This window comes from Rhinatrema bivittatum, chromosome 2 (genome assembly GCF_901001135.1).
Source record: "Rhinatrema bivittatum chromosome 2, aRhiBiv1.1, whole genome shotgun sequence".
Classification (NCBI taxonomy): domain Eukaryota; kingdom Metazoa; phylum Chordata; class Amphibia; order Gymnophiona; family Rhinatrematidae; genus Rhinatrema; species Rhinatrema bivittatum.
Window position 1 is genome coordinate 356,705,097 of NC_042616.1, and position 25,405 is coordinate 356,730,501.

Sequence of the window (25,405 nt, forward strand, 5' to 3'; positions counted from 1 at the left end):
ATGGAGTCAGTCCAGATGGTGGCTATTAAAATGGTCAGTGGTCTTCATTATAAACAGGGCATTTTTCAGAAAATACTTGCCAGTACTGAGTACCGGCATCTTTTCTTCCACTGACTTCAATTGTCCTGTGATCCTTCCCCCAAATAACATAATTCCATTACGGCCTTTGCTCCCCTTCCCTGTGTCCTCTGGAGAAGGGACTTGGTAAAGAGAAAAAGCTGTCTTGGCAGGGGACTGGAGGGGAGAAGAGGACTGATGCTGGGCCTCTGGGGATTCAGCTTGCCTGTCGGGAGATGACCGCGAGGGGGAGAGGGAAAAGACAAACTAGTGTGAGAATATGAGAAGTGTTATGTTTGGGCCATCAAGTCTCCATCATCATTCTTTTGTGTGTGTGTGCGCATATGTGTGCGGGTGCCCCACTCGCACGCCCAGGGAGGTTTTTTTTTTTTAAATACGGGCAGTGACGTGATCCTACTTTCCCCCCAGTGGACTGGGAGGGAACTTTCCTATCCCCCTAACTATCCTTGCTACCTTTTTTCCCTCTCCTCCCTGACCCCTAACCCTTACCTAACTAGCTTCTTTTTTTTTTTTTTTTGGTTTTTAAACTTACCCATTCTGATGAGCAGAAGTAAATTACGTGCATTGGCAGCTGGCCGGCGTGCGCTTGCCTAGGACTGGACCTAATGGCTGCTGTCCCGGTCAGCCCCCTCCCTGCCCACCCCTTTCACATAGCCCAGCACTTCGGCGCATATCGGGGGATACACACACGTGGCCAGGCCGTTTGTAAAATACACGCGACACGCACACAGCCCGGCCACTCGTGTGGGCTTTTTAAAATTTGGCCCTTAAGCTTTTTGGGCAGTCACCTATAGCTGAACAGCATGCATTTTGATTCTGTGCTTCTTGATTTTGACATTGCTCAGCTATAGGTGACATCCATATTGGAGTTAATTTAGAGTAACAAAGGGGAAAACAATGGCACCTATTACATTTGGCATGCAAGCATATATCATACTAGGGGTTGTGCCACACCTTGCTTCCTTTGCCACCTGTGTGCCGGTGAGGGAAGGAGTGTGAGAGTTGTGTGTAAGATATAGGGGGGTGTATATGGCTGGGGGCACTCTCTCCCTCTCACACTTTCCATTGTGTCCTATGTGTGTGAAAGAGAGTGTGTGTGGGAGGTGGTAGGGGGAGAGTTGTGTTGGTGGGATGTGATAGCGAGCGTGTGAGTGTGTATGGCTTGGGGTACTCTTTCCACCTCACATTTTCCAATTTATGCTCCTCTCTTCACCCCTGTGTGTGTGTGCGTGCTTGTGGGGATGTGGGTGCGTACAGGGGGACCAATGCATTTGTGCCACCTTTCCCATGCCTCCTCACCCCCCTCGCCATTCTTGTAGAAATGCTTAAAGTCACAGAAATTCACACTAACACAAACCCCAAAAAAGAAATTAGCTGACAGACTGTTGTGAACAGCCTATGGCGTGAAAGCTTCCCTGTGCTCACTGACACAGGAATCTCTTGCGCTACTAGGATGAAAGCTGATTTCACCCTAAAAGTCCTTGGTTGGTCACTCTGAATGCGTCCACATACAAAATTACCCCCTTCCAGTTGGTTAATGAAACATGGAAATTCCTACTCAGCTAATGGTGCCCCAAAGGTTAGGAGGGAGTACTGGAGAAAAGGTGATTGGGAAGGATCTCCTTGAAATAAGTGAGAAAGGAACACCACCAATTTCAGGCTCTCTGAGGGAGCACACAGGGACCACTATTAGACTGATCACTTCTAGGCAGAACTAGATACTTCACAATAATTTTGTACCAATAAATCATTTAACAGTACTCAGACAAATTTCCAGTATAGGTCTGCCACTGAAATTTTCATTTTGACAATTGGAGCTACCTTTCTTGGGATACATTATCTCCCACGGGGTCCTGCAGATGAATCCAGACAAGCTGAACATCATACAGGATTGGCCTAGACCAGTAGGCCTCACAACCCCCCCAGAGGTTCTTAGGATTTACCAACTACTACCAGCTGATTATACACTGCTATTCTTCCATAGTGGCACCTCTCACTTCCCACTCAAAGAAAGGCTCAGACACCAGGTATTGACCAGAAAATGAAGTTCAAGCCTTCGATCAGCTTAAGGCAACATTCCTCAATGCATCATGGCTACAGCAATCTGATTCCCAAAAACCCTTCATCAAGAATGTAGGTGACTCCTCTATGTTGGTAGGGGCTGTTCTCGCTCAACACAATGATAATGGAGTATTCATCCTGTGCTTCGTCTACTCTAATAAGTTCATGCCTTTGGAAAGGAATTACACTATCAGAGACCAAGAGTTTCTGGCCATAAAACTCGCCCTTGAGGAGTGGAGATACCTGCTGGAGGGAGCGCTATCTATCCCATGACCGTTTACATGGATCATAAGAACCTCCAATACCTTCAACAAGTTCAGAAGTTGAATCCCCAACAAGCAAGATGGTCACTATTTTTCAACCATATTAACTTCTTACTGAAATATCACCCCCATTGAGAAAAACCTCTGTGCAGATACCCTCTCACACTTCTTTGTAGTATCGGATATACAACAGCCTCAATGTCATGTCCTTAACCTGGCTAAGGTCTTCGCTGCCAACACTGTCCAATACCCCCAGGAAAGACCATAATATCTAAATGCCTGTAAGAGATTATTCGCCACTGGGCCCATGATTCCAGTTGGCAGGACTCCCAGGGGTCCGAAAAACCCTAGACTTACTCTCCCGCCACTACTGGTGGCCCCAAGCAGCTAAAGAAGTTTAAAGATACATCAAGTCCTACCCTAATTGTGCCACCACAAACCTTCTCACACTCAACTTGGGGCCTTTTCCAGCCACTGCCGGTTCCCAAGAAGCCAAGGTCACACATAGCCATGGATTTCATAACCAACCTGCCTCACTGCAATGGATGCACGGTAATTTGGGTTGTGGTGGATTGCTTTTTGAAAATGGTCCACTTTGTGCACCTCCCAGGTTTACCCTCAGACCTGGAACTTGCACACCAATCTTTCCTGAATGTGCTCCATCTGCATGGATTACCTGAACACATGGTCAGCAACTGGGGGGGCACAATTCACAGCCAAGTTTGAGAGGAAACTCTGATAGAAATTTGATGTCTCCCTTGATTTCTTATCCACAGACCAACGGTCAAACACAGCGGACCAACAAGATCCTCAATGCCTTTCTAAAGGTCTATGTGAACAATCGGCAAGATAACTGGGCTTCCCTCCTGCCATAGGCAGAATTCTGCCATAATAATCATGTAGGAGAGTCATCAGGCTCCTCTCCTTTCAGCATAGTTTATGGTCAGCATCAACGGGTTCCTCTCCCCATTCCCTTGATTGTCTCTTGTTCTGTGGCCAATAATACTGTACAGACTCTTGGATTTCTCTGGAGGAAGACTTGCCAGCTCCTCCTTCAGGCTACAGAAACATATAAGGAGCAGGCTGATATGAATCACCACCTGTCACTCCAATTCAAGCCAGGGGAAAGAGTATGGCTTAGTACCAGGAATCTCTGCCTCAAGATGAAGTTTGCCCCGCTCTTCATTGGCCCTTTCCCTGTTACTCACATGGTGGGTCTGGTCAGCTATCAACTTTGCCTACATCCTACACTGAGGATCCACAACTCATTCCATATGTCGATATTATCATGGCCATCCCGGCCTGTTCCACACCTATAAGTGTGCTCGCCGAAGAAGACAGAGAATACGAAGTTCAAGCTATTCTGGACACTAAATACATCAGGGGCAAGCTTCACTATCTAATCTGGAAAGGATGTGGACTGGAGAAGAACACATGGAAGCTGGCTTCCAACATCCAAGCTCCTTGCCTCATCAAGGAACTCCATCAACACTTTCCTCACAAACCCAGATCTAGGGGCCTGGGGAAGGAGTTTAAATGAGGGGGTATTGTAATGCCCCTTACCTCCAGACACTCCCAGGTTACCTTCCTGCAGCATGCTGCATCCTAGGGCCTGGTTGAAACCACCTGTACCTCCTGTAGCCCTTTTTTAAACAATACAGCCAGCATTTCCTGTGGGTGCTGACTGATGATTGAGCGTTGAGACTTCGGCTCTAATGAATAAGATAAGTGCCAGATAAATGCTTTTCTTAAAAAAGATACTGCACTTTTCAAGTTGAAATGAAAGAGAGCAAATGAGTTCTTTGGACTTGGTGCGTTATTGAGAAGATATTTTGAAAAAGTGAAAAAATACACAAAAAAAATTTAAAAAAAAGAAAAAAATGATTTAAACTGCTAAAAAATTTGCGGCAGTATGTTCATGGTTTTAAACAAAATATAGGTTACCCTATGATTGCATTTGGAAATGGGCAGCCAAATTGGCGATTGTACATAAAAGTAAAAGACGCCGGTAGGCGGAAGTGTGCATTAGCCCTGGTATGAGGGTATTCCTTAATTTAAAAACCATGAGAGTAATGTGACCTGTATTTCTAATAGTATTATTTAGTCGCATTTTTTCCAGTTTTTTCTAATTTTGAGTGCTGACTGATGATGTCATCCTAGCTCTGATATATAAAAAAGCTCAGTTACACCGCCCAGTGCCTCAGGAACAGGTCCCCTGCAATATTTTCTGCCTGCAGTGCTAGTTGTTTTGTGTCACTTTTGCCTTGCCAAAAAAGCAAATAGAATGTTAGGAATAATCTGAAAAGGAATGGAGGATAAAACAGAAAATCTGCATCAATTCATGGTGCAAACGCACTGGGAGTATCGTGTGCAGTTCTGGTTACTCCATCTCATAAAAGACATAGTGGACCTAGAAAAGGTGCAGAGAAGGGCAACAAAAATAATAAAGGGAATGGAATGGCTCACCCTATGATAAGAGGCTACATAGGTTTGGTTTCTTCAGCTTGAAAAAGAGATAACAGAGGGAACAAGATAAAAGTTTATAAAATTATGAGTGGGGTGGAAAGGGTAAATATAGGATGGCTCATTATCATGTCAAATAATACTAAAGCATGTGGATACTCCACGAAACTAACAACTAGCAAATTAAAAACAATTTAACATGTCACATCCACCGCCAAGTTGTTTACTGCTTCTAGAATCTTGGATGTCCTCTTCTCATTCGCACTTCAGCTTCACTGGAAGAAGGTGCAGCGTGATATGAAGAGGAAGGAGGTGATTCACTTGTAGCACCTATTGAGGAGGACAGTCAGGTTTGTGAAGTTTCTGGGGGACACAGTGACCCTGGATCCCTTGATTAAACCCCAGAGCAGGAAGCTGTCTTACAATGACCCCCATTTTCTGCCCTCTTCACCTTCCTCGAGCTTTCCAGCAATTTTAGGGTGGGGAAACAGTGAAGGAGTTCTCTCAGCACATCCTGCTCCTCCACCTCTTGGGGCACACGGGGCAGGAGACCACTCTGTGAGGCTTCTTCTTTCTGCCCACTCCTCTCTCTCTCAAAGTCATCCTGCTGTTTTCCTTTTGACTATTGCTGTTCCCTCTGCTTAGTGTGTCACAGCAAACAATAAAGCAAATAGAATGCTAGGATTTATTGGGAAAGGAATGAAGAATAAAACAGAGAAAATCATAATGCCTCTGTATTGCTGTTTGGTGAGATCACACCTTGAGTATTGTGTACAGTTTTGGTTACTGCATCTCAAAAAGATATAGCAGAATTAGAAAAGGTACAGAGAAGGAAAACCAAAATGATAAAGGGGATAGAATGAGGACCCTATGAGGAAAGGCTAAAGAGAGGAGATATGATAGAGGACTATAAAATAATGAGTGGAATGGAACGGGTAAGCACAAATCAGTTGTTTAGTCTTTTGAAAAGTACAAAGACTAGGGGATATTCAACTAAGTTACTAGGTGATACATTTAAGACAAATAGGAAAAAAATGTTTTTTTACTCAATGCATAAACTCTGGAATTCCTTGCCAGAGGATGTGGTGAAAGTTGTTAGTGTAGCTGGGTTTAAATAAGGTTTGGACAAGTTCCTGGAAGAAAAGTCCATAAGCCATTATTAAGGTGAACTTGGGGAAATCCATTGCTTATCCCTGGGATAAGCAGCATTGAATCTATCAACCTTTTGGATCCTGCCAGGTACTTATGACCTGGATTGGCCACAGGATACTGGGTTGATAGACCTTTGGTCTGACCCAATATAGCAAATCTTATGTTTTATGTTTGAAGTTGTGAAATGATGCTCTGTGCATGAGAAGTGGATATTTCTTTAAAAAAAATAAGGGATAGTTTAAATAGGTTTCTGTTTTACTGATCTACCATATATGGTAACATATATAATAGGTAACAATAGAAAAAGATCAAGTGGTCCTTCCAGTCTGCACAGTTTATTCCTTTCTACAATATAAGGCTGTATCCTAGCTGTCAGCCTTAGAGGTATTACTGTTTGTAGTAGGGATGTGAATCGTTTTTCAACGATTAAAATTATCGTCCGATAATGTTTATATCGTCTTAAATCGTTATAGAACACGATACAATAGAAATTCTAACGATTTATCGTTAAAAATCGTTAAATCGTGTTAGTGCGCACTAACTCGAGTTAGTGCGCACTAACTCCCCGTTAGTGCGCACTAACTCGATTTAGTGCGCACTAACTGAAAATGATACAAATAAACACTTTCCAGGTCACTGAAGGTCAGTTAGGAATGAATATGTGTTCCTATTGGCTGGCTGCCCTCTTATCTATTGATGTTACCAAGGTTACCACTGAGGTGATGGTTGGGGGGATGGGAAATGGAACTGGAAACTAACGAACACCAACAGAAAATGAAACAAAGTGTTCACACTTCCCAGGTCAGTAAAGGTCACTTAGGAATGAATATGTATGTATGTATTCCTATTGGCTGGCTGTGCTCTTATCTATTGATGTTACCAATATGATTGGGGGGATGTGAAATGGAAACAGTTGAAGCTTGACAAAAAAAGTAATGTAATGATCAGCACTCACGTGACTAGAACTTGTTTGTTTATTATTTTTGTTAGCAGGCACCTGAAATGCTAGTGCATGTTGAATTTGCCAATCACTGTGCATTTTAGAAAGGTGGTCCTGGCTGGAACTGTACACAGTTCAAATATATGTAATTGATTGTTGGTAAGTGTATTTTTTAAGTAGCCACACTGGCACCAGTATGTTTACTTTTCCTCCTACTTAACTCACTAGCTCAGCTTTGTAAGAAGGGCTTCTCTGCTTGTGTGTTGTTTTTGTTTGGTGTGAGGAGAGCAGAAACATCAGATCTTTATTCAATCTACTACAGTCATCTCTTACAGTGCCCTATCCCTATTAATACCAGGAGTGTTGTGATCTTCCTGCACACAGTGCCCTAACCCTGATACCAGTCTGAGACAGCTCCCTCCCTGCATTACTAGTGAGAGGCTGGCTTCACAGACAGGGGGGAGCTGCCTGACCCTCACTCCTGACTTCCCCCATGTCCCAGCTAGTGAATGGTGTGTGGGTGAGGGGGGGGGGGGGGAGGATGGTGAAGTCTGAGACAGCTCCCTCCCTGCATTACTAGTGAGAGGCTGGCTTCACAGACAGGGGGGAGCTGCCTGACCCTCACTCCTGACTTCCCCCATGTCCCAGCTAGTGAATGGTGTGTGGGTGAGGGGGGGGGGGGGAGGATGGTGAAGTCTGAGACAGCTCCCTCCCTGCATTACTAGTGAGAGGCTGGCTTCACAGACAGGGGGGAGCTGCCTGACCCTCACTCCTGACTTCCCCCATGTCCCAGCTAGTGAATGGTGTGTGGGTGAGGGGGGGGGGGGAGGATGGTGAAGTCTGAGACAGCTCCCTCCCTGCATTACTAGTGAGAGGCTGGCTTCACAGACAGGGGGGAGCTGCCTGACCCTCACTCCTGACTTCCCCCATGTCCCAGCTAGTGAATGGTGTGTGGGTGAGGGGGGGGGGGGTGGATGGTGAAGTCTGAGACAGCTCCCTCCCTGCATTACTAGTGAGAGGCTGGCTTCACAGACAGGGGGGAGCTGCCTGACCCTCACTCCTGACTTCCCCCATGTCCCAGCTAGTGAATGGTGTGTGGGTGAGGGGGGGGGGGAGGATGGTGAAGTCTGAGACAGCTCCCTCCCTGCATTACTAGTGAGAGGCTGGCTTCACAGACAGGGGGGAGCTGCCTGACCCTCACTCCTGACTTCCCCCATGTCCCAGCTAGTGAATGGTGTGTGGGTGAGGGGGGGGGGAGGATGGTGAAGTCTGAGACAGCTCCCTCCCTGCATTACTAGTGAGAGGCTGGCTTCACAGACAAGGGGGAGCTGCCTGACCCTCACTCCTGACTTCCCCCATGTCCCAGCTAGTGAATGGTGTGTGGGTGAGGGGGGGGGGGAGGATGGTGAAGTCTGAGACAGCTCCCTCCCTGCATTACTAGTGAGAGGCTGGCTTCGCAGACAGGGGGGAGCTGCCTGACCCTCACTCCTGACTTCCCCCATGTCCCAGCTAGTGAATGGGGTGTGGGTGAGGGGGGGGGGGAGGATGGTGAAGTCTGAGACAGCTCCCTCCCTGCATTACTAGTGAGAGGCTGGCTTCACAGACAGGGGGGAGCTGCCTGACCCTCACTCCTGACTTCCCCCATGTCCCAGCTAGTGAATGGTGTGTGGGTGAGGGGGGGGGGGGAGGATGGTGAAGTCTGAGACAGCTCCCTCCCTGCATTACTAGTGAGAGGCTGGCTTCACAGACAAGGGGGAGCTGCCTGACCCTCACTCCTGACTTCCCCCATGTCCCAGCTAGTGAATGGTGTGTGGGTGAGGGGGGGGGGGGAGGATGGTGAAGTCTGAGACAGCTCCCTCCCTGCATTACTAGTGAGAGGCTGGCTTCGCAGACAGGGGGGAGCTGCCTGACCCTCACTCCTGACTTCCCCCATGTCCCAGCTAGTGAATGGTGTGTGGGTGAGGGGGGGGGGGGGGAGGATGGTGAAGTCTGAGACAGCTCCCTCCCTGCATTACTAGTGAGAGGCTGGCTTCACAGACAGGGGGGAGCTGCCTGACCCTCACTCCTGACTTCCCCCATGTCCCAGCTAGTGAATGGTGTGTGGGTGAGGGGGGGGGGAGGATGGTGAAGTCTGAGACAGCTCCCTCCCTGCATTACTAGTGAGAGGCTGGCTTCACAGACAGGGGGGAGCTGCCTGTCCCTCACTCCTGACTTCCCCCATGTCCCAGCTAGTGAATGGTGTGTGGGTGAGGGGGGGGGGGTGGATGGTGAAGTCTGAGACAGCTCCCTCCCTGCATTACTAGTGAGAGGCTGGCTTCACAGACAGGGGGGAGCTGCCTGACCCTCACTCCTGACTTCCCCCATGTCCCAGCTAGTGAATGGTGTGTGGGTAAGGGGGGGGGGGGGAGGATGGTGAAGTCTGAGACAGCTCCCTCCCTGCATTACTAGTGAGAGGCTGGCTTCACAGACAGGGGGGAGCTGCCTGACCCTCACTCCTCCGGGGTATTGTGATCTTCCTGCACACAGTGCCCTATCCCTGATACCAGGGGTGTTGTGATCTTCCTGCATGCAGTGCCCTATCCCTATTAATACCAGGAGTGTTGTGATCTTCCTGCATGCAGTGCCCTATCCCTATTAATACCAGGAGTGTTGTGATCTTCCTGCATGCAGTGCCCTATCCCTGATATCGGGATGTGTGCAAGAAGATCACAACACCCCCGGTATCAGGAATAGGGCACTGTGTGCAGGAAGATCACAACACCCCCAGTATCAGGAATAGGGCACTGTGTGCAGGAAGATCACAACACCCCTGGTATTAGGGATAGGGCACTGTGTGCAGGAAGATCACAACACTCCTGGTATTAATAGGGATAGGGCACTGTGTGCAGGAAGATCACAATACCCCTGGTATCAGGGTTAGGGCACAAGTTCTAGTCACATTGACTGATCACATTACTTGTTTTGTCAAGCTACCAACTGTTTCCATTTCCCATCCCCCATATACTGTCAGTAGGAAACTTGGTAACATGAATAAATAACAGGGCAGCCAATAGGAATACATATTCATTCCTAAACTGACCTTAACTGACCTGAAAAGTGTCAAATTGTATCATTTTCAGTTAGTGCGCACTAACTCGAGTTAGTGCGCACTAATCGGAAAAAACGATTTTTAACGATTTTTTAACTAAAAAATCGTGCCTAAGACGATTTTCTTGCCCTGCCACACGATTTCTATCGTTAAGACGATATGGAAAACAATTCACATCCCTAGTTTGTAGGATATCACTCCTTTTCCAGTCAGTTTTGTTTTCTTTCTGCTTGGTTCTTTACCCTCCTGAGTAGATCCCACACTTAATTAAACACCGTGCTGCTCTCTCTCTTCTCAACATCTCCCCCGTCAATGTCTTATATCCAAACATTGTAATCTAATCAAGTACCAAACCCAGAGAAGCTGTTACCCAGTTATTCCAATCTGCATGACAAGGATGCATCCCTGCTGTAGAAGCATGACTTCCTGTAGGATATCCAGGCAGTTTTTGTTTTCTTCCTTCATGGTTCTTCACCTTCCTGAGTAAATGAGCATGCATAATAGGTACCATACTACTTAGGCTGCTATAGTTCAGATATTCTTATATTCTCTCTCTTACCTTAGGGTTTATTTTGCATACTAATATATACAGAAATATTCCATAGTGGTGATTATATTTATTTAAGTAAGGTTGTATTTCAAGATACTTTCCATTCTATTCCATTTTTTTTCTTATCTAACATCATATCAGGCACAAACCTACCCATGGCAGTATACAATACAAAAATACATAATTACTAAATCATAAGTAAAACAAAATAATTCAAAACCCCTATCTAACCCCACCCCAATATATATATTTATTTATTATTTTTAGATACCAACATTTGATCTGAGATATCACATCGGTTTACATTCAGGTACTGAGGGATTTCCCTATCCCCAGAGGGCTTATAATCTAAGTTTTGCACCTGAGACAAAAGAGGGTAAAGTGACTTGCCCAAGGGCACAAGTAGCAACAGCGGGACTTGAAGCCTGGTCTCCTGTTTTGTAGCCCACTGCTCTAACCACTAGGCTATTCCTCCTCCCAATGTGCAGGTCCAGCATGGGTGAGGCCATTAAGTTATTTATATTCTTTGGGGCAGGATGCCTGGCTAGCTCTTTGATCTCCCTCACTTCCCCAGGTGTGGATTCTTTGACTAGGGGCAGAAAGGAGTCCTCTCAGGTCATAGTGTGAGTTGATAACTTCCAAGGCTGAATTCCCTGTGTTAGGTGTGCTGGGTGCCAAAAGAGACACAGGGACCACTGAGTTACTGTAAACAGCTTTGTTTGATGGCACAAATAAAGATGATTTTTCCAGCTCCACAGTTCTGGCTTTTTCTCTCTTTTCTTTATTTTACAATCCAATGTCCTCTCTATCTGTGCAAGAGTCTCTGGTAAGGTTAGGAATCCAGTGCTCTCCAGTGGATTAGGCGGAGCAGCGATCCTCTCAGGTTAGGGCCCCTTTAGTAGGTGACAACCAAAATCTGTCTTGGCACAGAGTTAATGTCTCTATCTCTCCAGGGTTTTGGCGACTCCAGATGAGTGTCCTCCCATTAGCTCTAACTCACAGTTAGTTGTCCTTTCTCTGGATGAGGATCCCAGTGGAAGGGATCCTGGATGGAACTGCAGGCCCACTGATAGGTAGGAAGAGGGTCAGAAAATCACTTCCTCCCAGGTCTTGAAAAATAAATTTGTTGTTCCCCAAACTAGATAACACTGGATGTCCTCTGCAACAGGTCACCACCATTTCTGGGGCAGGTCTTCCCTAAACCTGGATGTCTTTAACTCAGGGTTCCCCAATCCCTGAGTTTCATAAAGGAAAAGGCCTTCAGCAGGGCTCCTACTGATCAAAAGTCCAAAAATCCAAATCAGTCCCTGAGCAACCACTCTGCATCTTCTGTGGAGAGAACAGCAGTGAGGCCCTGACTTGCACTGCAGGAGTCTCAGATGGCTTCAGAGGCTCCAGGTAGCCCCAAAAGGTAACTCAGGATAAATCTCCAACCTTCCTCTCTAACTCCCAACTTAGACTGCCCCCAGCACCTTTTGCGGAGCTCTGCTGAAAAGCCTTCTGCCAGGGATATCCATTACAGCCCCACATTGGGAGGGCTGCCACTGAATGGATCCTCCTCCTAATTATATTTCTCTAACTGCACTAGCAGGACTATTCCCAGGTCTTAATGGTAACCTAGAAACAAAAATAAAACCCCTTCATCCCACAAAACCCTCATTTCCAATCTTCCCAACCATAGCCTGCCAGTGCCCAAAGTCTTTATCTTTTATTATGGCTGTAACCTCCTTTTTGAAAAATCTCCTTCAGTGTTTCCAGGCTGCAGCAGTTGAAGCTATACTGCTGCTCTGTATGGGGCTCTGTTGTCTGTCGCATACTAGCACCTGGCTGTGTCCTTATCACTGCTGAATCTATCAGAGAGCATCAGCAGAAGCACACGGCTGTTTAACCAGTTCAGCAGGGGTCTGATGTTCACAAAGCCCAAAATCATGGTGACACCACACTTCCAAATGGCATATGAGCAGGGCTGGTGGAAGCACTAGGCGAACTAGGCGATTGCCTAGGGCGCCTAGCATTAGGGGACGCCGAGCCGCTGGTAGCCGATAAGAAGGCTCATAGGGCCGCCGAAGATCGGCAGGGCCGTGGAGGACCTCACGTCACCACGGCCTGAAAAAAAAGGTCGCTCTAAGCCTGCAAATACTCCTCCTCCTTCCTGCCCCCGCGGCCCCGGAAGAAAAATGTTGCCGGAGCCACGCGGGCAGGAAGGGGGAGGAGCATCAGCCGCGTGCCGGAAGGAGGAGGAGCATCAGCCACGTGCAGAAGAGGAGCAGCGCTTACGGGCCGCCGCGAATCCCACATTACGGGCGTCCCGAGAAGACCAGGGCTGCTGCAGAGCCCATCCTGCGGCGACCCGTGAAAAGGAGGCCCAGAGGTGAGAGAGAGGCTGAGGGTGTGTGTGTGTGTGCGCGCGTGTATGAGATGAGTTGAGTTTGTGTGTGAGAGTGAGTTGAGAGACTGTGTGTGGGAGTGAGGACCTGAATGTTTGCAGAGACAGCATGTGAGAGCCTCTGTGTGTGTGTGTGAGTATGTGAGAGAGAGACAGCATGTGACAGTGAGAGCCTATGCTTGAGCAAGACAGCTTCTGGAAGTGAGAGAGAGCCTGTGTGTGTGAGTCAGTCAGCATGTGCCAGTGAGAGACTGTGTGTATGAATGATTGTATGAGAGAGAGCATGTGACAGTGAGAGCCTGTGCTTGAGCAAGATAGCATGTGGAAGTGAGAGAGAGCCTTTGTGTGTGAGAGTCAGATAGCATGTGCCAGTGAGAGACTGTGTGTATGAATGATTGTATGAGAGAGAGCATGTGACAGTGAGAGCCTGTGCTTGAGCAAGATAGCATGTGGGAGTGAGAGAGAGAGCCTGTGTGTGTGAGTCAGTCAGCATGTGCCAGTGAGAGACTGTGTGTATGAATGATTGTATGAGAGAGAGCATGTGACAGTGAGAGCCTGTGCTTGAGCAAGATAGCATGTGGAAGTGAGAGAGAGCCTTTGTGTGTGAGAGTCAGATAGCATGTGCCAGTGAGAGACTGTGTGCATGAATGATTGTATGAGAGAGAGCATGTGACAGTGAGAGCCTGTGCTTAAGCATGATAGCATGTGGGAGTGAGAGAGAGTCTGTGTGTGTGAGAGTCAGACAGCATGTGAGAGTGAGAGCCTGTGTGTGTGTGTGTGAGAGAGAGAGAAAGCATGTGAGAATGAGAACCTGACTGTGATTTTGAGGGAAGAAGACAGATGAAGAGAAAAGAAATAGAAAAAAAGACAATATAAAAGGAATTGGCAAAAAAAATAAAGGAAAGGTGGAAAAAAAATCCTGTGACCAACCGATTAGAAAACTAAGATCAGACAGCAAAGTAAAAAAAAAAAAAAATACTTTTTACTGATTGGCACATGTAATCTTTGGGAATGTGCAAGAGTAGCACTTTCTCTATGCACAATGTAGGAGATCAGCATGGAGGAAGTGGAAGCCCACGGGGCCTGCAGAGAGGAGGCAGCAGAATGGGCTTCAGTGCCAGTAGCAGCAATCAGCACCTCCCCAATAGCCATGCGGCAGCAGTGACAGTGGCAGCAGAGGAATGAGAGAGGCTCTGAAGTTGCTGGCAAAAGAAAGAGAGGGGGTCTGCCTTTAATGTGTGCATGTGTATGAATGGGAGACTGCCTGGGGGTGTATGTGTGTGAATGCATGGGTGCCTGCCTGAGGGTGTGTCTGTGTATGAGAATGAATTGGTGCCTGTGTGGGGGATGGGGAGGGAGTGGTGTGAAAATGAATGGGAGCCTGCCCGGGGGTCAGTGTGAGAATGATTGGAAGCTTGCCTGGGTGTGTGTGTTTGTGTGTATGTGAGGAAGCCAGTGAGAGTGAGAGCATGAGTGTGTATGAGAAAATCCAGGGGTGTAAGAGTGTGTGTGTGTGTGTGTGTGTGGGGGGGGGGGGGGGGGTGTTGGAGAGAGAGTGTCTTACACCTGAGAGTGTGTCAGTGTCTGTGAGAGCGAGAGGTTATGGTGGGTATAAGAGCATGAATGTGTATGTATGTGACAGTGTATGTGTGAGAGAGAGAGGATAACCTCCTAATCCTCGACAATATCAGGGTGACTGGAAATCAAGAGCTTCCATGCATGGACAGCAGGGGCTTTTAAAATCCTTATTAGTTTTAATTATTGGGTGTTATTTGATATATGTGCTGTTCTGAAATATTTTATTGGTGTTTGGGAAATTGTAAAAAATGTATATGATTTTAATTAATAGAAATTATATTTATCAGTAGTTTTAAAATATTCTTTTATTAGTATGGTTTTACTATTATAACTGATGCTTATGTTTCTTGATTTTATTGTTTTATGAGGAATGGTGGTTCTGTTTTTCCATTATTAATACACAGAATCTGGCTTCTTGGGGTTTCCATTTCAGTTTTTTCTAATTTGTGCTCCTTTATTTTGTATTCTGTATTTGGTGAGGGTTTGTTTCAGCTCTGTGTGTGTGACCATGATGAGAGATTCTGATAGCATGTAGTGTCTGTATAGGGATCTATAGCAATCGGGTTTGTTTTGTTTCCTCAGTAGGTGATGTATTGGTATTCTAGGACCCAGTGTAATATTTATCCTTGCTTATTCACAGGTAGGGTTATTGTTTTTTGAGTCCTTGGTGTTATTACTGTTATGTTATGATGGGATTGCAGTATAGATTTTGAGTGTCTTTTTTGCGGGGTTTTGTGTTAGTTCACAATGTGTCTGGCAGTGGAAGGTGTTTGTGCTGCTGTTACTGTGAGGTGACACCAGAATTTGAAAATATCTTTTAGTATGATGAGCTGTAAGAGAAACATTCAAGCTCCATTGTTTGGGGGAATTTCAGTGGATGCACAGAGTTACAGAACTGGAGGTGCAGGATTTATATTGACAGTCTGTCCTTTCCTATGTATTCCAGACTTCACTTTCATAGCCATATAGAATTAGTTGAATGAGGCTATCAAATAATTATATAGTGTGAAACTGGCCAGCTTTTTAAAATTATGCAGAAGACCCTTTGTACTTTATTAACACTTTTTTTTTATAACCAATTTTAAAGGGTGTGATGAAGAAATGACATTTCTTCATCACACCCACCTATAGAGGTGGGTGTGATGAAGAAATGTCATTTTGGCTTCCCCCCCAAATTCTTCTGTTTAGAGATGCCACTGATTTTCTGTGACCTTAAACATTAGTACAAGAAGGATTAAGGGGGGGGGGGGGGACGGGGGTGCTGGAGAGGCACACAAATGCATTGGCCCCTGGGCACCGGAGACCCTTGGTGCACCACTGGGTGCAAGTCATATGGGGCCGCAAAGAGGAGTGGAGATTTGGCGGGCCGCAAGCAGTGTCCAACCTGCTCGCGACCCAGAAAACCGCACAGTCAGCAGGCGTGATCGAGAATGAGGTAGGAATCAGGGCCAAGACCGGGGGGTGGCGGCACAACGGGGGGGGCGCAAAGGAGAAGGCTCGCCTAGGGCGCCAAATCCCCTTGCACCGGCCCTGCATATGAGGTTTGGTTTAATACTACAGCACAATTTTCAAAAGGTTTCAGCTATTATATCTGATTTTGATGTGTGTTATTAATCTAATCCAAGGTGCCTGTTCCTATCATTCTCTCTGTTTCCTCACCACAGAATAAACATCTGTATAGTCGGCATGAACTGATGCAAAATGAAGATGAAAAACAGAACAAAGAGATTTTCCAAAGAACAATGAAAAAGCGTTTGGAGTCTTTCAAGTCTGCAAAACTTGGAATAAAAAACTCAAAAAAAGTCAACAAAAACTATAAGAGAGGACAAAAGAGGGTAAGAATAAAGTGCTTTATGCAGACCTACAGAAAGGTATTTGTTGGGATTAGTATTTTCTGTGATTATGTGTATGTACAGTCATGTACATAAACCCCTCCTAACTTTCTGTGCATTCTCAATTATCAATACAACCCAAATTTGAGTCCGAGTATCAGTGGGAGACTGTGAAATAGAGGAAAGAGAATAAAGAAAGAAAGAGTAAATGGTCATAGAAAGAGAAAAAGAAAATTGGTAAAAACAAAAAAGGAGCATAGAGTGGCTGGAAGAGTAACAATTTGTACATCTATGACACTGAAGCCTACAATAAGAACTGCCATCCAAAAGAGGTGGGGCATTGTTGGAAACTGTCTAACTCATGCCTCTTGCCAGAGCAAGGATATTAAATGCTGTAGGCAAACTTTACAGCCTTGCACTCCCCTCCATGGTTTCTCAACCCACAATTAAAAACTATGCATTTAGAATAACAGTTTTTACATGAAAAAAGTAAGTCTTCTGAGCTTAAAATATCACAACATGTATATTATACTTTTTTATTCTTTTGCAGCTCCCTGTTCTGATCCTGGGCACAGGGGGTGGGCCACAGACCAAGCAATGCGCCTAGGGTTTTGTATTCACAGGGGCTCTTCCTGCACACCAGTCAAGCATTTTGAAAAAGACCTCGTTCACACCATCTCTGTTGTTCAAAGTAAACATTTTTACTGACTGATGGCAGGGAGAATACAAAGTCCAAAAATACACTTCTGAATATTATTCACACTAACTCCAAAAAGTAACCAAAAATAAACACAATCTCTTTCACTTCTTCACACTCCTTCCCCAAAACAGATCAGCTCTTTGGGTACCCCTTCCATCCTAGGCCCTCCCATTACCAGTTTGGTAGCTATAGTGCTTATTCCAAGATCCTTTTCTCTTCCTCGGAGTCTTGGGCTGATTTTAGTTGAGTCAACCTTTGACTTGGGTGAACTTTCCCAGGTAGGCAGTTCTTCCTTTGAAGCCTCTCAATACACTGGTCCAGCAACTCTCAGGGAAATCTTCTTCAACTTAGGGCTCCCAAATTCACTCTGGTAGACTTTTCTAGGCAAGCTGTCTTTCCTCTGACACCTCCAAGTATACTTGTCCCCTGCTTTCAGGACTCTCTTCTTCAACTTCTGGATTTTCAAGAACTCCTATCCTGGAATCCTTCTCCTCAACTCCTTTGTGAAGGGAAAAACCCCTAGTCCTACTCTGTGATGAGATTGCTCCATTCCACAGGATTCCAGTTCTAAGAACTTCTTCTTACTCCCTCCAGACCCTCCCCTGGAGGGAAAATGCCCCCCCCCCTCCCTCCTCAATGTTCTTTGCTAAGACAGGCACCAGCTCCTTCAATACTGAGCTAAGGCTGATTCATGATGCCTCTTGTATCACATGGGCACAGGAGTTTTGTCAACACTAAGACTTCTCTCAATGGGGAGTGGTACACTATACCAACAAACCTACTATATACTGACCTCACACACAGGGCAAGGTCTGAAAGGAACCCTTTGACTCACACTGCTGACAGGATTACCTGTTGAGGCCACAACTGCCATTCCACTAAAGGGTAAACTACCCATAAGGAGGAGACTTTGACACTCTGAAATACTTTTTCAATTTTACAACACAATTAAACAACTGTATTGAAGAAATATCAAACCCAGTATCAAAAATCATAAAAAAAAATTAATAGAAATAAACAAATCTAACCCAGACTGATCTCAACTCCATAATTAAGGAGGGGATCTAGACAAAGGAAAAAAAAAAAAAGAAGGAAATATAAACATTATTCTGTCTCCAGTACGTGTTTCCTATGCGGTTTGAACAGATAGCTTAACTTGGTCTTTACTTAGAGACAGATGAGGCTGCTTCTTTAAATCTAAACTTTATTAACAGGCAAAACAAATAGAGTCTTACTGTGCATAAACTGGAAATAACAGCAAACAGTATAGTGTGTGTGTCTGTGTGTAAAAGAGGCAGAGAGACTGGTCATGGGCCCTAAGGAAGAGGGCCATGAGGACAGAGCTTCAGTAACCCCTACTGCTTCTGGTGTGTGCTACTGGCCTGCAAGGAAAAGGAGTAGGAGAATTGCTGGAGAAGGTAAGTTAAGGTGGCTTTTTAAGTTCATTTTTCTTGATTGGGTATTATGTGATGTGTCTGCTGTTTTGAAATATTTTATTGGTGTTTGGAGAATTTTTAATAATTTTTATGAGTTTCTAATTATTGATATTCTATTCATCAATTGTTTTGAAACATGTATTCTCTTTATTAGTATAGTTTTTCAATAGTTATTTTATAGTTCTTGAGGAATGTATAAACAGAAATGTACAGACAAAAAATGAACTGGAAATAGCAAGAAGCCAAACTCTGTATACAGTGCAACAATGGAAAAACAAACATTAGCTTTATGGTCTCTTTATTCTGTCTTTGGTGAGGGTCTTTCTATGCTCTGCATGTGTGACCCAGGTAAGGGTATGCTGCAAGCTTGTAGTTTCTGGGTATAACAAGCAGCTTGGCTTGTTCTGTTTTCCTAATAAGAGATGCACTGGTGTTTAGAGCCTGACTTAATATTTGTAGTGTTGCCATTTCATAGGTTGGATTGTTATTGTTTGAGTGTGTTCCATAATACAGGTGTAACTTTGTATGGATTAGTTTGTGTGCATTATTGCAGATTTTCTGTTAGGTGCTATATTTCTGTTTCCATTTCTCCAGGTTTGCACTGCATGCAGAGTGGCTTTTTTGGGTTTCCAGTCCAGTTTCTGTTTTCATATTTGTAATTTGTGGTCTTTCTATATTTGGTGAAGGTCAGTTTTGTGTGTATGACCAAGGTGAGGTATTTTACTATCATGTAGGCATTTGTATTAGTCTTATTTGTTGTGTTTTCTCAATAGGACAAGCATAAGTGGTGAACTGCTATCTTTTCATAAGAAAGGCTATTGTGCTGGTAGTAGGGAGAGTCTGTGTTGCTATTACTGAGATGACACCAGAATATCTTTTTTGTATGGTGAATTGTACGGGGAATATCCTAGTTCTGCTCTACATCCATTGTTGGGGGTCAGGGGGTTCATGTGGATATAGAGTGTATGTTTATTTTTAGCCCTGTGACAGTCATAGTTTCAATGTGTCACACATGTGAGAACCATCTGTCAGGTGTAACCTGAAGAAAAAAAGTTGAGACCTACTGATCTAGAGGCCCTGGAACACTGGGATGCAGTTTCTTTTGAGCATTCCACTGAGATTTTAATCCCTCTATAATCTCTCAGATCAAACTGTCATGTCTCTGATAAATGGCTTGCTGAAAATGGTCTGAATGGATCCGTGTTAGGAAAGTGAGATATTTTTGTGAAAGGATTTGGTAACGTCTGTAAACAGATCTGAGCTGACTGCTTGTTTGCTTGCTGTGCTTGTGATAGTACACATATCACCCTGAGTCTTTTTTTTCTGGATTTGTCCAACTTCTTGTGATACTGGTCTCTGATACTTTCCTAGTTTTCTCTGGCCTTCTGGTGAGAGTCACAGTCTACTAAGGCCTTCCACTTTCCTGAATTTGCTAACGTGGGCTTTCAGCCTTTGTAGTTTCTAGGGACAGGATAGTGCTGTCCCGTGGGCTTAGATTCCGTCATGATGCACTGCTTATGAGTTTGTAGCATTGGTAATGAATTTAAAAGAAGTTACATTGCAGTAAGGATAAAAGCTGTCAGAGCTCAGATGTCACTGCTTAGATCCTGGTTGTGAATTAGCTGGATACTGAGAGAACTCATAGCAGTCAGTGGAACAGTGTGTCTAAGCTCTGCTCATGAATTTAACTGTATGTCTGAAGTATGGCCATGAGGAAAGGTCTTGGCTATAGAGACATAGCCACAGGAGTAAATCTGCTGTTTGAACCACTGGGGTTCTGCTTCTTTACTAACCCCACTGTTTAATCTCTCATTTAATGTTCTCTCCCTACTACATGTTTCTTATGCACAGCTTAAACAGATAGCTTAACTCAGTCTTTACTCGCAAACAGAGGCCACTTCAACTCTAAACTTTATTAACAAGCAAAACAAACAGTCTTACTGTTCATAAAACTGGAGATAGCAACCAGTGCAGTCTAGGTTACAAAAATAAAGACAGGTAAAATGAGGATAATTCTGCAGGGCTGGGCCAGATTAGCTGCTGAATCAAGCAGGCCTGACAGTATGGGCTGACCTGAGCTGACTGAAAACACATGGGAAAAAACACCAGGATCCTCTGCTTCCAAGTTAGAGGTTAACCCTGCAATGAATACAGCAAAAGCTGAGAAAATGCAGGATGACCACTAGTTGACAGTAGAACAGAAAGCAAGAAAACTATGCAGAATGAAAGTATGAACAGCATTAGTAACATAAATAGAAAAGCTGCTGTGGAAGTAGAACCAGGGAACAACAAGAAGAAATTTGCAAGTTCATCGCCATGGCCTCAAAGGCTTGCTAAAGGATAGCTTCAATCCTTCTTAGTTACAGAACATACCAATGCATCTAACTTTAGGAAATTTAACTGCTCTCTTGCTTGTGGATCCAAGGGATATAAACCCTCCAAGGTGTGTCCCCCTATAAAGCTCACCTTTGGCGTACGCCATTCAAGGTCAATCTACTCTTCAATCACATCCAGGAAGGGAACGAAACATGAAGACTTGCATAGGGTTACCATATACGGTCCTTCTTTTGTACATCCGAAGCGTTACTCCCAGCCACCCCAAGCGTCTTCAGTCTGAGAAATCAGACCTGGCAATGCATCCCAAAGAAGGAGAGAAGAAGTTCTATGTGGCTCTAAATCCAGGGAAATTCCCCCTTCCTCAAGAGGGGAGCAACCCAAATCATCATCAGTGTCACCTTGATCCACATCCACTCGAACATAGCCAGGAGTTGTTGTGCCACAGCATTTGCATGCTGTGGCTGACAAAGGGAGGCCCCAAGCATGTGATTCTGAGTTAGGATGCATTACTGTCTCTGAAGGATGCCCCTTGTTGATTATACCCGGGTTCAATCCCCGGCCTTTTCACCATTACTGAACATACTGCTGGTATGGAAAAATACCAGCAGGCCCCAGAACACAAACCTGGGACCTTGAAGGCCAGATGCCAAAGAAGAAAGCTATAAAACTGTTTTTGCAGGAATTCACAGACACCAGAGAATCAACAAATTAAGCCACAGGATGGGGCAGGAGATATCGCAGAGAGTACGCAGCAAATAGTCTGTGGGAAAGAATGCAGGGGGGAGAAAGATAAGGGGAGACAAATAACAGCTGCCTGTAGGCAGACAGCGTAAAAATTTAGTGGTGTGAAGCATGCAAGCAGAAATCAGATAATTAGCTGACTTTGTATTTTTAACCTATATAAGTAAAGCTGGTATGTAGTAGGGTTGGCAAGGATTCTGTATCTGTTGCAGAGCCCAGCGCTGAGCTCTTTATTATGTAAGTATATATTTGCTATATTTGCTTCCTGTGTACTTTTTGCTTCCTGAGTATTGATCTGTTTTGTGTATGAATAGCATATGATTTACAATAAAGAATATTAAACAAAAGTAGAATCAGAGTTGTTCTTATAAACTATTTAACCTCTGAGTTGGACTTTTAAACACCCTGCAGAAAGGTCTGAAGTCCCTGGAAAAATTCCATCCAGGAAAAGGAGGATGGGTCCATACCAGGCCCCATAAGCCCAAGCTTGATGTCCTTGAGCGAGACTCTCCGGAAGACATTTCTGTCAGTGGATCAACTGAAGAAGGGGACACCCTTGTTGTGATGCCTCCAGCCCCACTCCTACCAAACTGAGGGGATGGACCAGCATTGGCAAAATCAGTAGGGGCAAATTACCTCTAGCATTCAGGCAGCACTGATACAGGCTCACAGAAAGCTCCAGCTGTATTGCCTTTATATGGCATGCAGCACAAGTAGGTAAGCACTTAGACCTCTTTGATGCGGAGCTTTCTGGTTGATGCATGCCAAAATAAGATATGTGCTCCAGACACTTCAGCAATCAGCTACAATTTAGATATGCGCACAGCTGCACGCTTAACTGCGCATACAACTCGCACACAATATCGCTCAGTCACTCTTCAAACATGCACACCAACAGGCTGCATAAGTACGAGCATAACAGGAGGTGCAAATCTAGGTGCACAAGAAGATGCACACACTCGTGCCAATGTCACACACACAAAAAGGCACGAAGGAACTGCCGAGACCTATCATGTGGCCCGAGAAAAGAAGCCTAGAAGTTGGTCCTAGCCCAAAGGGCTGCTCAACCTATCCAGCCTGTGCTGCTTCCCTATCTCATTAACTCCTCAGTGACGTGAGCGGGAGATGAAAAACACCAATGCTGAGAAAGTAAGAAGGAAGGATAGCTTCACAACAAGTTCCTCACTCTTTTCTATCTTTCATTTTTTTTATTTTTACCTGAGCTCAGCCCCACCCTGGCTGAAGGCAGGAACGGAACTCTGGCTACGGGGGAGAGAGGGTGAAAGCCTTCACCACTGAGCCTCTCTCGGCCTGCAACTGCTTTTTTTAGGTCCAAGCCAGAAAAAGGCTACTCATCTGAAGGCTCTCAACTGAGGGAGGGACCCAAAGGTATCACCTCAGAAAGCAAGCAGTCTCATCTTCTTTTTCCTTTTCTTTTCTTTCTTTCTTTTTTAAAAAGAGACAATCCCCAGTAGGGATATGCATGTCCACCATCTGCTGGGGACAGAGAATACTCATGGGCTGATATTGGGGCAGGGCTATATATTTGTAATGTCAGCTTTTACTCCATCTACTGGTAGAGGTGCATAACCCACTTGTGGGGATTAGCCTGCCAGAGAGCAGAGGAAGCAATACATTTGAAAAATGACAAACAAGGCGGCAGAAGCACCCTTTTCAAAGTATTTTATGCACAATAATGTTTTCTAACACAATGAGAAAAAGAATTTATTGAAGGACACAGGCTAGTGGAAGGAAAAAAATATAGAGGAAGAAAGACACAATAAGAAACAGAGACAGACATGAAATCTAAGAAAAAAAAATTCTTTCTGTATTACCAAGCACAGAATACAAAAACACTCAGTATTTTAAACCAATTAATACAAGAATAAACATCACATCCCTAAAATAAGCATACAAAGTCCTTCCACTGGTACCCTACCATTTGAACTTAATTTAACTTTTCCATAGCATTTAAACCAGAGCAATGAACAACCTGGGCAGAACTAAGAGAATAATATTATGGAAAAAGTGATTCACAAACAGCTATCGGAGTACCTTGAGGATCATCATATCCTTTTCCCATCACAACATGGATTTAGGAAGTCGTTGAGCACAGAAACTCTACTGCTATCACTCGCAGACAACATCCTTATCAACATGGAAAGAGGTCAAAAGCATTTACTAGTACTACTAGATCTATCCTCAGCATTTGACACGGTCAACCATTCAACTCTTCTGGAACGACTAGCAGAATTAGGCATCAAGGGATTAGCCTTCAGCTGGTTCAAGTCATTCCTTTCCAATAGGTACTATAAAGTCAAGATTAACAACAAAATATTTCCTGCCGTCCGCTCCAACATGGGTATTCCCCAGGGATCCTCCCTCTCACCCACACTATTTAACATTTATTTACTCCCACTTTGCCACCTGCTTACAAATCTAAATCTCACACATTACCTTTATGCAGATGACGTTCAAATAATTATTCCAATTACAGATTCCTTACAAAATACTATAAATCACTTGAACAACTGTCTGCAAACAATCAATCACCTACTCGCCTCTCTCAACCTTGTGTTGAATTCTAACAAGACTGAAATCCTCATTATCTCTCAAGATGACTCGACCTCTTCCCAACCAACCTTCACCACGATTAAACCTTCTCCATTTGTCAGAGACCTGGGGGTCATCCTTGACAACCAATTCAACCTTAGGAAGTTCGTGAACACCACCACGAAAGATTGCTTTTTCAAACTTCAAGTACTCAGAAATCTCAAGCCACTTCTGCATTTCAAAGATTTCAGACTAGTACTTCAAGCAATTATCTTGACAAAACTGGACTACTGCAACTCTCTGCTACTAGGTCTTCCAGCCATCATTTTAAAACCGCTTCAGATGGTGCAGAACTCTGCAGCCAGGCTCCTCACCAATACCAAAAAGAGGGAACACATCTCCCCCACTCTTCAGAACCTACACTGGCTTCCAGTCAAATCCAGGATCTTATTCAAGGTACTCTCGATTATCCATAAAATTATCCACAACCTCACTGTCCTCAATACCTTCACGCTGCTAAAACTGCATACCTCCTCCAGACCTATTAGGAGTGCCTACCAAGACACCCTATTCGCTCCCCAAGCTAAAACCTCAATCAGAAAACGCGCCATCTCGACAGCTGGCCCTCACCACTGGAACGCGCTACCCCACGACCTTAGACGAGAATCCTGCCCAGCTGTCTTCAAAAAGAGACTAAAAACATGGCTATTTAGCCAAGCCTTTCAGGATATTTAACTCACCTTCCATGCAACTTTATTTTCTTCTAGCTATATGAGTATTTCAAGTTCTCTTGTTTTGGATGAGCTTAGTATCTGACATGTTTAAATAATCTCCCTTGATCTTATAAGGCTATGCTTAGACCAGAGTGTTACATTTCCTGTTAAATTTTTTTTTTTTCTAACATAGTTCTCTGTACCGCCTCACAGCGAAATTGAAGTTAAATGTAAACCGGTATGATTTGTATCTCTTCAAGAATGTCGGTATAGAAAAAATAAAAATAAATAAATATGAAAATAAATAAATATGAAAACAATTATTGAAAGAAGTAGATTCTGATAATACACAAATGGGCTCTTGAGATGGCTGCACATCTTTCTTTTTATTAACAACATAAGAAATTGCCATGCTGAGTCAGACCAAGGGTCCATCAAGCCCAGCATTCTGTTTCCAACAGAGACCAAACCAGGCCACAAAAACCTGGCAAGTACCCAAATACCAAGAAGATCCCATGCTACTGAGTAAGTAAA

The 25,405-nt window shown here is 44.5% G+C and overlaps 1 protein-coding gene across 1 annotated transcript in view; it reads left to right on the forward strand.

Annotated features, from left to right (window-relative positions):
- The window catches only part of SLC9A3 (solute carrier family 9 member A3), a 379,410-nt gene that overhangs the window by 316,670 nt on the left and 37,335 nt on the right, over positions 1-25,405 (forward strand). The window contains exon 13 of the mRNA XM_029589922.1: positions 16,224-16,394. Within this exon, the coding sequence (XP_029445782.1) occupies positions 16,224-16,394 (171 nt within the window). The remainder of the gene's footprint in view (positions 1-16,223; positions 16,395-25,405) is intronic.